The 13,052-nt window shown below is 32.3% G+C and overlaps 1 protein-coding gene across 1 annotated transcript; it reads left to right on the top strand.

Moving 5' to 3' along the window:
- Nucleotides 1–230: 230 nt before the first annotated feature.
- On the top strand, nt 231–10,557 carry LOC125822841 (phospholipase A1-IIgamma-like). Its single transcript, XM_049502296.1, has 4 exons — nt 231–239; nt 1,277–1,438; nt 1,525–1,853; nt 10,278–10,557. Exons 1-4 carry the CDS (start codon nt 231–233, stop codon nt 10,555–10,557), a joined length of 780 nt encoding a protein of 259 aa, XP_049358253.1.
- The last annotated feature ends 2,495 nt before the right edge of the window (nt 10,558–13,052 follow it).

Raw genomic sequence — 13,052 nt, 5'->3', positions numbered from 1 at the left:
TGAAAAATGTTTTCCTTAAGTTTTGAAGGGAAGTCATTTTCCTTAAATTTGAGAAAAATGAATTGATTTGGAAAATATTTTCCAAAACATTTAACCCAACCAAACATGAGAAAATTGGAAAATGTTTTCCTTCATACCAAACACACCCTTAATTAATGTTCTTTTGATTTAGTAATATGATCAACTAATATGGAACAATTATTTATAGTAAGGTGATTAACTAATATGGGATGGAGAAAGTATTGACTATTCACTCCACACCCAATTCATAGATGTTGTTTGACTGAATATGTAATTTACAAAGATTTTAAAAAAATAAAATATATGGTATATTTAAAGGATAAAACAATATTTTAAAGTTAAATTACTATCAAATATAAAAAAAAAAATGTTTTTTTGTGACTAGCTAAAAATGTACTATCATATAAATTGAAAAATGCAAAGATAAAAGTAAATATGAAAAAATGTATAAAAATATGTTTTTCAAATTTACGTAATCCCTTTTTCACTATTATTTTTTTTGTTATCTTCAAGTTGTTCTATTAGAAAATATAAAATTAAAAGTAAACATGAAAAAAAAATCAATAGTTTTTTTAAGACTTTAAAATAATTCATTTTAAACTATGAAAAAAGTTTCCAAATATTGAGATTTGAAGCTCACTATTTAATGTAAACACTACATTAGGTTAGTCCATTTGAAATGTTCTTTTGGCTCATATTCTATTAAATATAATTATTAAAAAAAAATACATAAAAAGATCAAACAACAGTTCTAGATAGAAAATTACACCCCTTTATTCACGAAAATTATTGCAAAATGATGAGTATTTCTTCATTTATTAAATTAGAAATTTATTTTTGAGTTCTAAGTATAAAATATATTTTGCTAAGAAACACTTTACTTTCTATATAAAACTTCTTGGCATGAATTCAAATTTAATCAACTCCCAAACGAATAATGGACGACGAATTAAAAAAAATGTAATTACCAACCAAATTCAGTAAGACAAACATACCCCTTTCATCAGCAACACAAGAAAAAAAACGAAAAGAAGTTACTACTTCAAAATCTCCCAATTTATTTATGTTTTGTTAATTTAATATTTAAAATATGAAGTGTTAATGAATCAGATAAGCAGGAAAAATAAGATACATAAATTAGGGAGAAATATATAATTGGCGAGTAGGTATGAATTAGTACTGCTAAAAGTAGGTATCTAGCTATCTACCGTCATCAAGTAACTAAAACATGAATAAATAAAATCATCTACTGGAGTGGGTTAATGACCTTCAATTTTTACAAATTCCAGGACCAAAAGTGTTTGGTGATGGGGGTTTACTTCCTTTGTTCAAACCATTGGTGCATCATGGATTCTACAACGTTTATACATCAGAAAGTGCACGATCAAAGTTTAATCAAGCGAGTGCTAGAGACCAGGTACGTACGTACATATTAAATTATGACAGTTAGTTAAAGTGTCTCACTATAAATAAATTAGTAAAAATATGGAATCATGTTTTCAGGTAATTGAAGAAGTGAAAAGATTGGTTGAAGAATACAAAGACGACGAGGTCAGTATAACAGTGGCTGGACATAGCCTAGGTGCATCACTTGCAACTCTAAATGCAGTCGACATAGCTTACAACGGAATCAACAAAACAAGCAATGGCAAGGAATTTCCAGTGACAGCTTTTGTTTTCGCAAGTCCTAAAGTTGGAGATCTCAATTTTGTTAACGCATTTAACAAATTGAAACACCTTCACATCATGAGAATTCATAACTTATTAGATATTGTACCAAAATACCCACCCATTGGGTATTTCGACGTTGGACAGGAAATAATAATTGACACCACAAAATTGTAATGACCCGGAAGGTCATTTTTGGAAATTTTGGACTATTTGTTTAACTATGGTTATTAATTTATGAGAAATTTTAAATAATTTATTTTAATTAGTAATTAATGGGCCAAGAATATAATTTTATTAATATCATATACCCATTTGGCCCATGTATGAGAATGAATTAAAGTAGATTGGGGTTTAGTTTTTATTAACTACAAAGAAAAGAAAAATATTTATGATAGAAGCAGAGGCATAATTCGGCGCCACAGGAAAGCATTCTCGCTCCAGGTAAAACAAGAATTCGCCTAACTAATCTTCATCTCTAATTCGTATGTTCTAGTTTTAGGAGTAAGAGTTTAATTAATTATTAAATTGGTAGGTTGGAATAGTCGAATATTTACAGAATATTGGAGATATTGTAATGTAAATTATTTTTGATTAGGTGTATGTATTTATGGCAGTGGATTGATGTTTCATGATGAGTAATGATGAGGAAATTAATGATGAGATAATAATGAGTGGAATATAAAGGTTGTAGCTAGTTTAGGTTCTGCGTATTATCTTCCGTAACAAGTTGGTTTCTATGTTTATTTTTGGTTAGCATATTGTGATCAAGATTTTAATATATTGAGATACCTAATTACATATTAGGTGTATTGTAGTATGTGGATACCATTAAAATTATGCTATTTGAGGGAATCAAAACTTAACCCTAGACTTGAAATTTGGAAATATGAGAATTTACATGTTAACTTGATTATAGAATGGGGATGAGTTTTTGGGTCTAGGTTAGACCTATAGTAACATGTATATTGTTAGTTTTGAAATCTTATTGTGGTTAATTATTTGACTAGATTGCTTTGAGTTAGAAGTTCAACGAAAAGGGAAGGCTCCCGGAGTGATTGTTCGATTATTTGAGGCAAGTGGATTTCTAAACCCTTGTTAAGTGTATGGAATTCATGTATTTCCTTGTAATATGTGTTTAGGGTAACGAGGCTTGGTGATGGGTTGACTTGTCCACATTGATTAATTCTAATGATGAAAAAGGGATAATAAAAGGCAATGTGATCAATTGTTTGTGTGATGTGTTGAGAATTGTTTGAAAGGCTTGTTGAATCATTGTTGATGTTGTATCCTGATTGTCTTGTTGTGAATTGTGCAATGTTATAAAAATGGCCATCTCCTCATTATTTGTGTGAACATGTCATTTGTATTGTTCTGAGACATGGTTGTGACAAGTGTTATGTGCATTGAGAAAGAATAAGAAAATAAAGAGGATGTATCATTTCGAGGGACGTATCGCACGCCGCGATGGATACTATATTTCAAGGGACGTGTCGCGCGCCGCGACGGATACTATATTTCGAGGGACGTATCGCGCGCCGCGATGGTTACTATTATCGAGGGTCGTATCGCGCGCCGCGATGGTTGCATGGACAGATATGTCCCCCATGGGTCCCGGACTGAGAGACAGCAGGTGTGTATCACTAGGTCAGACATACATCACTATACTTGACATTGCATTGCATTTTTTTTATTATTGGTGAACTTGATCTTGTGTGTTGCTGATCTTGCGAGTGCCTTTCTATGAAACTTGTGACTGATGAATATTGGGCTTATTATTGAAGATATGCAATTGTTAGAGTGTTGTTGTTGAGGATATGAAATTATTGTTGTTGTTGAGGATATGAAATTGTTAGAGTGTTGTGTTGAGCTATGTGCTTTGTAAACTGTGAACTGTTATGTTGGGCTGGTACTAAGCAGATTGTAGTTGTGAAGGTTCGGTTGGGGGTGTAAGGAGTACTTGTGTTCTATCCCCTTAGCTCGTGTTTAGAGGTTTACTTGCTGAGTACCGTGTGGTTTGGTACTCACCCCTTGCTTCTACAAATTTTTGTAGGTTACGAGCCTGGATTTTTGTGGTACTTGTCATTCTCTTCTTTTCCACGGCTTCTGGGAGATTTGTGAGGTAGTTGTTTGTCTTCTCAGCGATCCTTCTTACTCCTGTTTATGATCTTGTTCTACTCTAGCAACAATGTCATATGAGACTTGTAGTTTTCTTTTGATTCAATTGTAATACTTTAGAGGCTTGTACACGTGACAACCAGATTTTGGGGGGTATATTTGAGTTTATTATAAAAAATTCCGCATTTTATTGTAATGGTTGAGTTTTAGGCTGACTTGTCTTGGTGGGTTAAGACGAGTGCCATCACGTCCATTTTTGGGTCGTGACAAAATGGTATCAGAGCCCCAGGTTCATAGGTCTCACGTGTATACAAGTCGAGTCTAAGTAGAGTCTCGAGGATCAGTACGGAGACGTCTGTACTTATCTTCGAGAGGCTATGGTGACTTTTAGGAAATATCTTCACTTCTTAGATCTCTATCGTGCGTACTTGGTCCAATTTTGATTATCATCGCTTCACTCCATTCACTCTCATTTATATGATGACTCGTGCGTAGTTCCTGATGTGTGTATTTGGTGTGTTGTATTTGTCTTGGATGTTAGATTTGTTACAAATGTGGGAGTGATAGACTTGTGGGAAGGATATGTTGTCAGATTTAAAATGTCCAACGACTCGAATAGATTTAGTTAGGTAATGACTTGACGAAACAGTTTGAGGATATTCGAATGATGAGGTTGAACAATAGTTTGAGGGATTTTATGAATGTGTTTATTTTTGGTTGGTTACCCCCAATAAAAAGAATAGTACTTGTGTGGTATAGGCAATATCTTGATTAGTTTGATAATGGAAGTGGAATGATTAAAAGGATGGATAGGTAATGAACATGTAACTTTGGAAACTATAGTTAGTAAAGTTGTGATAACATGTATGGGTTGCTTAGCAATTAATGAAAACTGATGTTGCATTAGTTGAGGTCAGAGCTTTTACTATGACTTCATATATTGTGTGTATATCAAAGAAGGCCATGATACAACTACTACAATAGTATTGATGCTTACTTGGTCAGAGTTATAAAGTGTGTTACTTTTGATATTGACCTGACCTACAGAAGAATACATATGGCTTGGGCTATATACAAAACGGATTTGGTAGTGTATTGCAGTTATTCAATGGATAGAAATGTGTGGGCTATTTGGGTACAATCTTCTTGAGGGGCGTGATGTGTTCTAGTGGTGGATCTAACAGACTCACATGATGTGGTACTAGTGGTACATGGAAACGAATACGTTCATTGTCAAGTGTGGATACTAACTACTTGAAGAGTTATCAGTTGTATCACATGCTCGTATAATGAGATTCGATGTTGCATTCATATTTGAGAATCCAATTAGGTTGTTACTGCAGATGTTTGGGGTTAAGCAGTGTGTATAAGGAAGATTTTAGTGGTGGATCGTTGATAGGTATTAATGTGTTAAGTTGAGAAGTGTATCATGAGGGTTTCAAATGAGGGCTGGTTATTTCATCTTAAGGTCCAAGGGAATGGATATATACTAGAATGACAAGTTTATGGGTAAAGGAAGTCCCAAATAGTATATGTGTGTGAAGGTAATTGAAAATTTTAGTAAATAGTGCATATAAAAGTGGGTTAGTCCTTTGAATTTGATTGGTATAACTTGGTTTAAAATGTCATACTGATGAAAAATTTGGCTTCGTAGTGATGACAAGAGCTAACTGAGCATGATGATAATAAGAGTTCGTGATGGATTTTGATTAGGATGCAACTATATGATAAAAATTATTGGTTAAATGGATTTTTTTTTATGGTAATGACGACTTGTGAGTATCTAATGTTTTGGTTTACTACTATTTGATGAGTAACGTGGTTGCATGAAAAGTTATAGGACACCACTGGAATAGAATTGAAATGAACTAGAGTCACAAATGAAATTTTTTTTAGTGGGATTTAGTGTAGCCTTCGAAAAGAGCTGAGAGTACGAATATTTTCTCTAATTGCAAGGGGTAAAGAGGTATCTTCAGAGGGATTGAGAATTGAGTTCAGAGACACGTGGTTTCAACCGTTTTGCTCAGGTCATGGTAATAGTGTCATGGGTTAATCATATTGGTTTAAACGATTGGATAAAATTTGAGAAAGAAATCTATAGATGTTCGATTTGAGAGTGGTAATAAATGTTTTTGTGTTTTTGAGTTTGATAACTGGCACAATTAGAATCAGAATTCAAGTTTTTCATTGCAAGTCTATGTTCGTGGTAGTATGTTTTGTCAAGATATGAATTGGTAAAGTAAGAAATGATCGATCACATCGAGTATTGAGCATTTGAAAGAACATATGCAGGGTTTGAGTCGTAGAGATTGTTAATTTTGATTTTGAAGGGCCTAAGAAAGTACTTCTCTTAAAATTTTGGTTTAAAGTAGAAGGTAAAATATCATAGGTGGTTGGTCAAATGATAAGATTGGTAAGCAAGTCAGCGAAAGGAAAAAGAGTCTGGTGTATTGAAGAGTTCAAGGTATTTAAAATTTGTGTGATAGAAAGAATTTAAGAGATGTGAAGGAATAAGGCCTCTCATATAGACTTTGGTTCGGAGTTGAAGGATGTAAGAATTTTCATATGTAAGTTCTAATATGACTATGGATGTGAATTGGTTCGGTATAGACTTACTAGGATTTTATCATCGACTTTTATAAATATGGAGTTTTGGTTTGGGTTACAAGCAATGATGTGTGGAAGATTCTATGTGGTTATGTCGATCTAGATTGTTCAAAATATGATAGGTAACTTATGGATATTAAACGGTGTGGACCTACAATTTTATATGATTAATGAGGATTCGAGGGGATTGATGGGACGATACAAACAGTTATGATGTGCTACATAGGCATTTGATAGTGAGTAGAGGTTATGAGCTTATAGTATACCAAATTATTAGAGTGACCAAGAATTTCTCTAAGTTTTAACATGAGGTATATGATAGGTTGAATGGTAATTGAAACTTGGTATGTGAAAGATTGTGTGGAGTTGAATTTGGGTGTGATTTAATAGTTTTATCTCTATGGAAAGGTACTATCAAATTTAAAATTAGTGCTATCAGCCTTGTGCGGGACTTATATTTATCATAAAATGCTTATTTGGAAAGAGAGAGCGCCATAGTTTGAAAATTTTGGAGGTGATAATGTGTTTGTTAAAAGACTTTGATACTAGTAACAGTTTGAGAGTAAGGTAAATGATCATTGTAGTTATGATGAATTGTTAGTATTAGGAGTGTTGACTTTAATGGAGTATTGTGAAGATCTTATGGGATTCAATGAATCAAGTAATATTTACGATTGTAATGAAGACTAGACTAATTGATTGTGGGTGGCTAAAAATTAAGGAGATGGAGTTAGATGGATGGAAATGTTTGATATGGGCACTACGGAAGAAATATCTAGTGTTATTCGACTTTGGTTCTGTATATTCTTATATGACCATCTAGTTCGTGTTGGATATGGTTTGGAGTGTGATTTGTTACCTATACCCACACGTGTTTTCATATCCATGGGTGAATTCCTAGTGGTGGATCGGGTGTACCGATCCTGTGATTGTCCTCTTGGTAGGGTGGCATCCTTGGTTAGACTTGTTCACTTCGGTTGTGGCATATTTGGTGTTGTTTGGAAAAGTAGAAGTTTACCATTGGTTCTGTATGCACGACCTTGCTTATGAGAACTTATAGAAGAGCTTTTGTGAATAGTTACAGTTATCCGACAGTGTTGTTAAAGGTTCTGCATGCTATAGTGTACCACTTGTTGGGTGCTTACTTGATCTTGTTCTTCTTTGGATTAGATATGTTTGATTCTCCCTTGATGGGTACCCGATGTCTAAAGATCAGATTTTTATAACTTAAGCTTATGAAAAGAGTGTGTTGTGAAAAGGGAATTATGACAAGATATGTGATTGTATGTGCATTATGAGTGTCTGGTGGTTGATTCAGGCTCACTTCTGGTTGTAGTCAATAATGATTCAAAATGTTATCTTGGTTATATGATAAAAGATTCGTCATGATGGTCGTGTTATGGTACGATAAGTTTCATTTTAGATTGGGTTCATGAGTTAGTCAGTGTTGGATAATCACTCATGATTTGTGGATCTGTTTTGATTCGAAAGTTCAGTTTTTAGTAGTTGCTCTTGATGGGATGGTCTTAAGGATGAGCTCACTTGGAGAGATAAACATTGACTCTGAAAATTATACATCAAACTTTTGGTAATGTCAGTGTCCTTCCTTCTTCTTTATGTTCGAGGACGAACATGATTTTTAGTGGTGGATAATGTAATGACCCGGAAGGTCATTTTTGGAAATTTTGGACTATTTGTTTAACTATGGTTATTAATTTATGAGAAATTTTAAATAATTTATTTTAATTAGTAATTAATGGGCCAAGAATATAATTTTATTAATATCATATACCCATTTGGCCCATGTATGAGAATGAATTAAAGTAGATTGGGGTTTAGTTTTTATTAACTACAAAGAAAAGAAAAATATTTATGATAGAAGCAGAGGCATAATTCGGCGCCACAGGAAAGCATTCTCGCTCCAGGTAAAACAAGAATTCGCCTAACTAATCTTCATCTCTAATTCGTATGTTCTAGTTTTAGGAGTAAGAGTTTAATTAATTATTAAATTGGTAGGTTGGAATAGTCGAATATTTACAGAATATTGGAGATATTGTAATGTAAATTATTTTTGATTAGGTGTATGTATTTATGGCAGTGGATTGATGTTTCATGATGAGTAATGATGAGGAAATTAATGATGAGATAATAATGAGTGGAATATAAAGGTTGTAGCTAGTTTAGGTTCTGCGTATTATCTTCCGTAACAAGTTGGTTTCTATGTTTATTTTTGGTTAGCATATTGTGATCAAGATTTTAATATATTGAGATACCTAATTACATATTAGGTGTATTGTAGTATGTGGATACCATTAAAATTATGCTATTTGAGGGAATCAAAACTTAACCCTAGACTTGAAATTTGGAAATATGAGAATTTACATGTTAACTTGATTATAGAATGGGGATGAGTTTTTGGGTCTAGGTTAGACCTATAGTAACATGTATATTGTTAGTTTTGAAATCTTATTGTGGTTAATTATTTGACTAGATTGCTTTGAGTTAGAAGTTCAACGAAAAGGGAAGGCTCCCGGAGTGATTGTTCGATTATTTGAGGCAAGTGGATTTCTAAACCCTTGTTAAGTGTATGGAATTCATGTATTTCCTTGTAATATGTGTTTAGGGTAACGAGGCTTGGTGATGGGTTGACTTGTCCACATTGATTAATTCTAATGATGAAAAAGGGATAATAAAAGGCAATGTGATCAATTGTTTGTGTGATGTGTTGAGAATTGTTTGAAAGGCTTGTTGAATCATTGTTGATGTTGTATCCTGATTGTCTTGTTGTGAATTGTGCAATGTTATAAAAATGGCCATCTCCTCATTATTTGTGTGAACATGTCATTTGTATTGTTCTGAGACATGGTTGTGACAAGTGTTATGTGCATTGAGAAAGAATAAGAAAATAAAGAGGATGTATCATTTCGAGGGACGTATCGCACGCCGCGATGGATACTATATTTCAAGGGACGTGTCGCGCGCCGCGACGGATACTATATTTCGAGGGACGTATCGCGCGCCGCGATGGTTACTATTATCGAGGGTCGTATCGCGCGCCGCGATGGTTGCATGGACAGATATGTCCCCCATGGGTCCCGGACTGAGAGACAGCAGGTGTGTATCACTAGGTCAGACATACATCACTATACTTGACATTGCATTGCATTTTTTTATTATTGGTGAACTTGATCTTGTGTGTTGCTGATCTTGCGAGTGCCTTTCTATGAAACTTGTGACTGATGAATATTGGGCTTATTATTGAAGATATGCAATTGTTAGAGTGTTGTTGTTGAGGATATGAAATTATTGTTGTTGTTGAGGATATGAAATTGTTAGAGTGTTGTGTTGAGCTATGTGCTTTGTAAACTGTGAACTGTTATGTTGGGCTGGTACTAAGCAGATTGTAGTTGTGAAGGTTCGGTTGGGGGTGTAAGGAGTACTTGTGTTCTATCCCCTTAGCTCGTGTTTAGAGGTTTACTTGCTGAGTACCGTGTGGTTTGGTACTCACCCCTTGCTTCTACAAATTTTTGTAGGTTACGAGCCTGGATTTTTGTGGTACTTGTCATTCTCTTCTTTTCCACGGCTTCTGGGAGATTTGTGAGGTAGTTGTTTGTCTTCTCAGCGATCCTTCTTACTCCTGTTTATGATCTTGTTCTACTCTAGCAACAATGTCATATGAGACTTGTAGTTTTCTTTTGATTCAATTGTAATACTTTAGAGGCTTGTACACGTGACAACCAGATTTTGGGGGGTATATTTGAGTTTATTATAAAAAATTCCGCATTTTATTGTAATGGTTGAGTTTTAGGCTGACTTGTCTTGGTGGGTTAAGACGAGTGCCATCACGTCCATTTTTGGGTCGTGACAAAATCCCCATATTTGAAATTGAATCCTGGGGACCCACACACTAGGCATAATTTGGAAGGTTACTTGCATGGAATTGATGGTACTCAAGGAATTGGACCTTTAGATGGTTTTAAACTAGAAGTGAATCGTGATATCGCACTAGTGAACATGATATGGGATATCTTAAAAAATGAATATTTGGTACGTGGAGCTTGGTGGGTCGAGAACCACAATGGGATGGTTCAACAAGAAGATGGAAAATGGAATCTCATGGATCGCGAGGAGTATCAGTTGTGAGAGATTTATGGTTTAATTTTACGTGTCGTTTTAATTTATTTCTTTTCATGTAATGTTTTAATAAAGGCATTTTCTTGAGCTTGAGAAATAGAACCATATATATATATATACATATATTATGGTTATACTAACTGAATATAATAAGGAAAATGAGTGTGTTGCATTAACGTTTGTACGCTTAAAGCTGAAAGGAGCCACGGCGGGGCGATAAAGCTTATTGTCAATCTATTTGCTATATATATATATATACTAGACATCGGAGCCCGTGCTAGCACGGGCCCAATATGTATCTTTTTTGTTTCAATTTATGTGACAAAGACAAAATTAAAGGGTTAATCAAATTTTAATATTAATTTAAAATAGTTTAAATTTTTAATTATTGTTAACTATGGTAAAAAAATTTTATGTCTTTTAACATTCTAAATTGCTAATTATTGTTGTATGATTTGTAATATCTTTTACGCAATTTTGATTAAAGGTTATTTCTTCTTTCTCAATTTATGTGGTACAAATAAAATTTCGAGATTCAATCAATTTTTTTGTCTTTAAATATTTTATTGTTAATTACTGTAAATTATTGTATTTTCTAAGTAATTTTCAAATAATATATATTATTTCATTTGTCCAATTTATGTGTCACCGATAAAATTTGAAGAATTAATCAGATCTTTTACATATTTTTATATCTTTTGAATATTTAAGTAAATAATTATTGTGATTTATAATATTTTATACAATTATTTAAAAAAAATAAACAACAAACAAAACGAATTCATCATAGGAAAATTACCAAAGCATCCTTGAATACATCAATAATGGGTCCCACTTTTTGTTTAAAAAAATATGCATATTGGGAGTATATTTTTGTCCAAAGTGGAAATAGAATAAGTATAAAGCATTAAAGTCTTTTAAAATTTTAAATTGTTAATTCTTATTGTATGATTTGTAATGTTTTTACGCCATTTTCAAATAATATAGGTCATTTCTTCTTTCTCAATTTATGTAGTACTAAAAAAATTTGAGATTCAATCAATTTTTTTTGTCTTTGAAATATTTCTAGTTGTTAATTATTGTAATGTATACTACTTTCTAAGAAATTTTCAAATAATATATATTATTTCATTTGTCCCAATTTATGTGTCACCGGTAAAATTTGAAGAGTCAATCAGATCTTTTATATATTTTTATATCTTTTAAATATTTAAGTAATTAATTATCGTGATTCATAATATTTTATACAATTATTTAGTATAGTAAAATAAATTTAAAAGAAACAAACAAAACGAATTCATTATAGGAAATTACCAAAGCATCCTTCAATACATCAATAATGGGTCCGACTTTTTGTTTTTAAGAAATTGCACATTCGAAGGATATTTTTGTCCAAAGTGGAAATGTTGTGTAAAAATTTGTATTTATTGTGATTTTGAATGTTTTGTGGGGTAATAGGACGCATGCAAAGTTAAGGTGTCTTTTTGAAAATCTGGGATAACTTCAAGTATCACTTAATGTTTTTTTCTCAAAATCTAATTTACTTTCGTAAACTATGTGTCGGATCAAAATCAGATTAACAAATTCAAAAGGAATGAGTAATAAATAGCTCATACAATGACATATTTATTATTTAACTAAATAATAAATATGTAACTAAAAATCTTGTTTGCTTTTGGTTGAAAGCTAACAAAATAGTTACAATGTAACTAAATACTTATATATATTTGCATTGTGACTTATTTTATATATATAGATATATATATATATATGTCAACATGTTTTCTTTCATGTGTTAGTTGAAGTTGTGGTTTTGGATTATCTATAATTATAAGCTTGGTTAATGAAATGACGTTGTTACATTTAAAACACTTCTAAAAAATTTGGTCAAACATCAATGGCATGTTGAAATTAACTTATTTCAAGTATTTTTAAGTCCAAATAAATTTTAAATACTTTTAAAGTATTTGAATTAACTTGTAAATATTTATAACCATTTAATTTTAAGCTAAAATGATAAAAATAAGTCAAAAGTCATAACTTAGAGCCCGTTTGAATAGACTTTAAAATAATAGTTTTTAAAATCCTTAACTACATGTGGCTCCGCGATGGACTTTCAAAAGTCAAAACTGACTTAAAAATAAGTTTGACCAACTTTAAGTCCATCCAAACACCCTCTTGAAAATTTTATTGGATCATTTTGTAGAAAGCCTCTATTTTCCGGAATGATATTTAATTTTTATCCTTTTATCATTTTAAATAAACAAAAATGACTGATATAATTCTAATATTAAATAAACAAAAATAAATTCGCTAGTTGCTCAAGCCTCAAGGAGATTGATAGGAAGAGAAATCATTTTTCTTAAATTTGAGGAAAATGAGTTGATTTAAAAAATATTTTCCAAACATTAATCCAACCAAACATGAAAAAATTGAAAAATACTTTTCACCTTCATACCAAACACAACCTAAGAGGAAAAGATGAAAGCTCTATAAATGGAAAA

This window comes from Solanum verrucosum, unplaced genomic scaffold (genome assembly GCF_900185275.1).
Source record: "Solanum verrucosum unplaced genomic scaffold, falcon-dt-bn FXZP01000103.1, whole genome shotgun sequence".
NCBI lineage: Eukaryota > Viridiplantae > Streptophyta > Magnoliopsida > Solanales > Solanaceae > Solanum > Solanum verrucosum.
This window is presented reverse-complemented; position numbering and strand designations above follow the sequence as displayed.

What these genes read in the sequence shown, in the direction of transcription:
- LOC125822841 (XM_049502296.1), top strand. An exon ending in AAGCGAGTGCTAGAGACCAG is followed by an intron (nt 1,439 to 1,524) that starts GTACGTACGTAC and finishes TCATGTTTTCAG; the next exon opens with GTAATTGAAGAAGTGAAAAG. An exon ending in CAGGAAATAATAATTGACAC is followed by an intron (nt 1,854 to 10,277) that starts CACAAAATTGTA and finishes TTTTTGGGTCGT; the next exon opens with GACAAAATCCCCATATTTGA.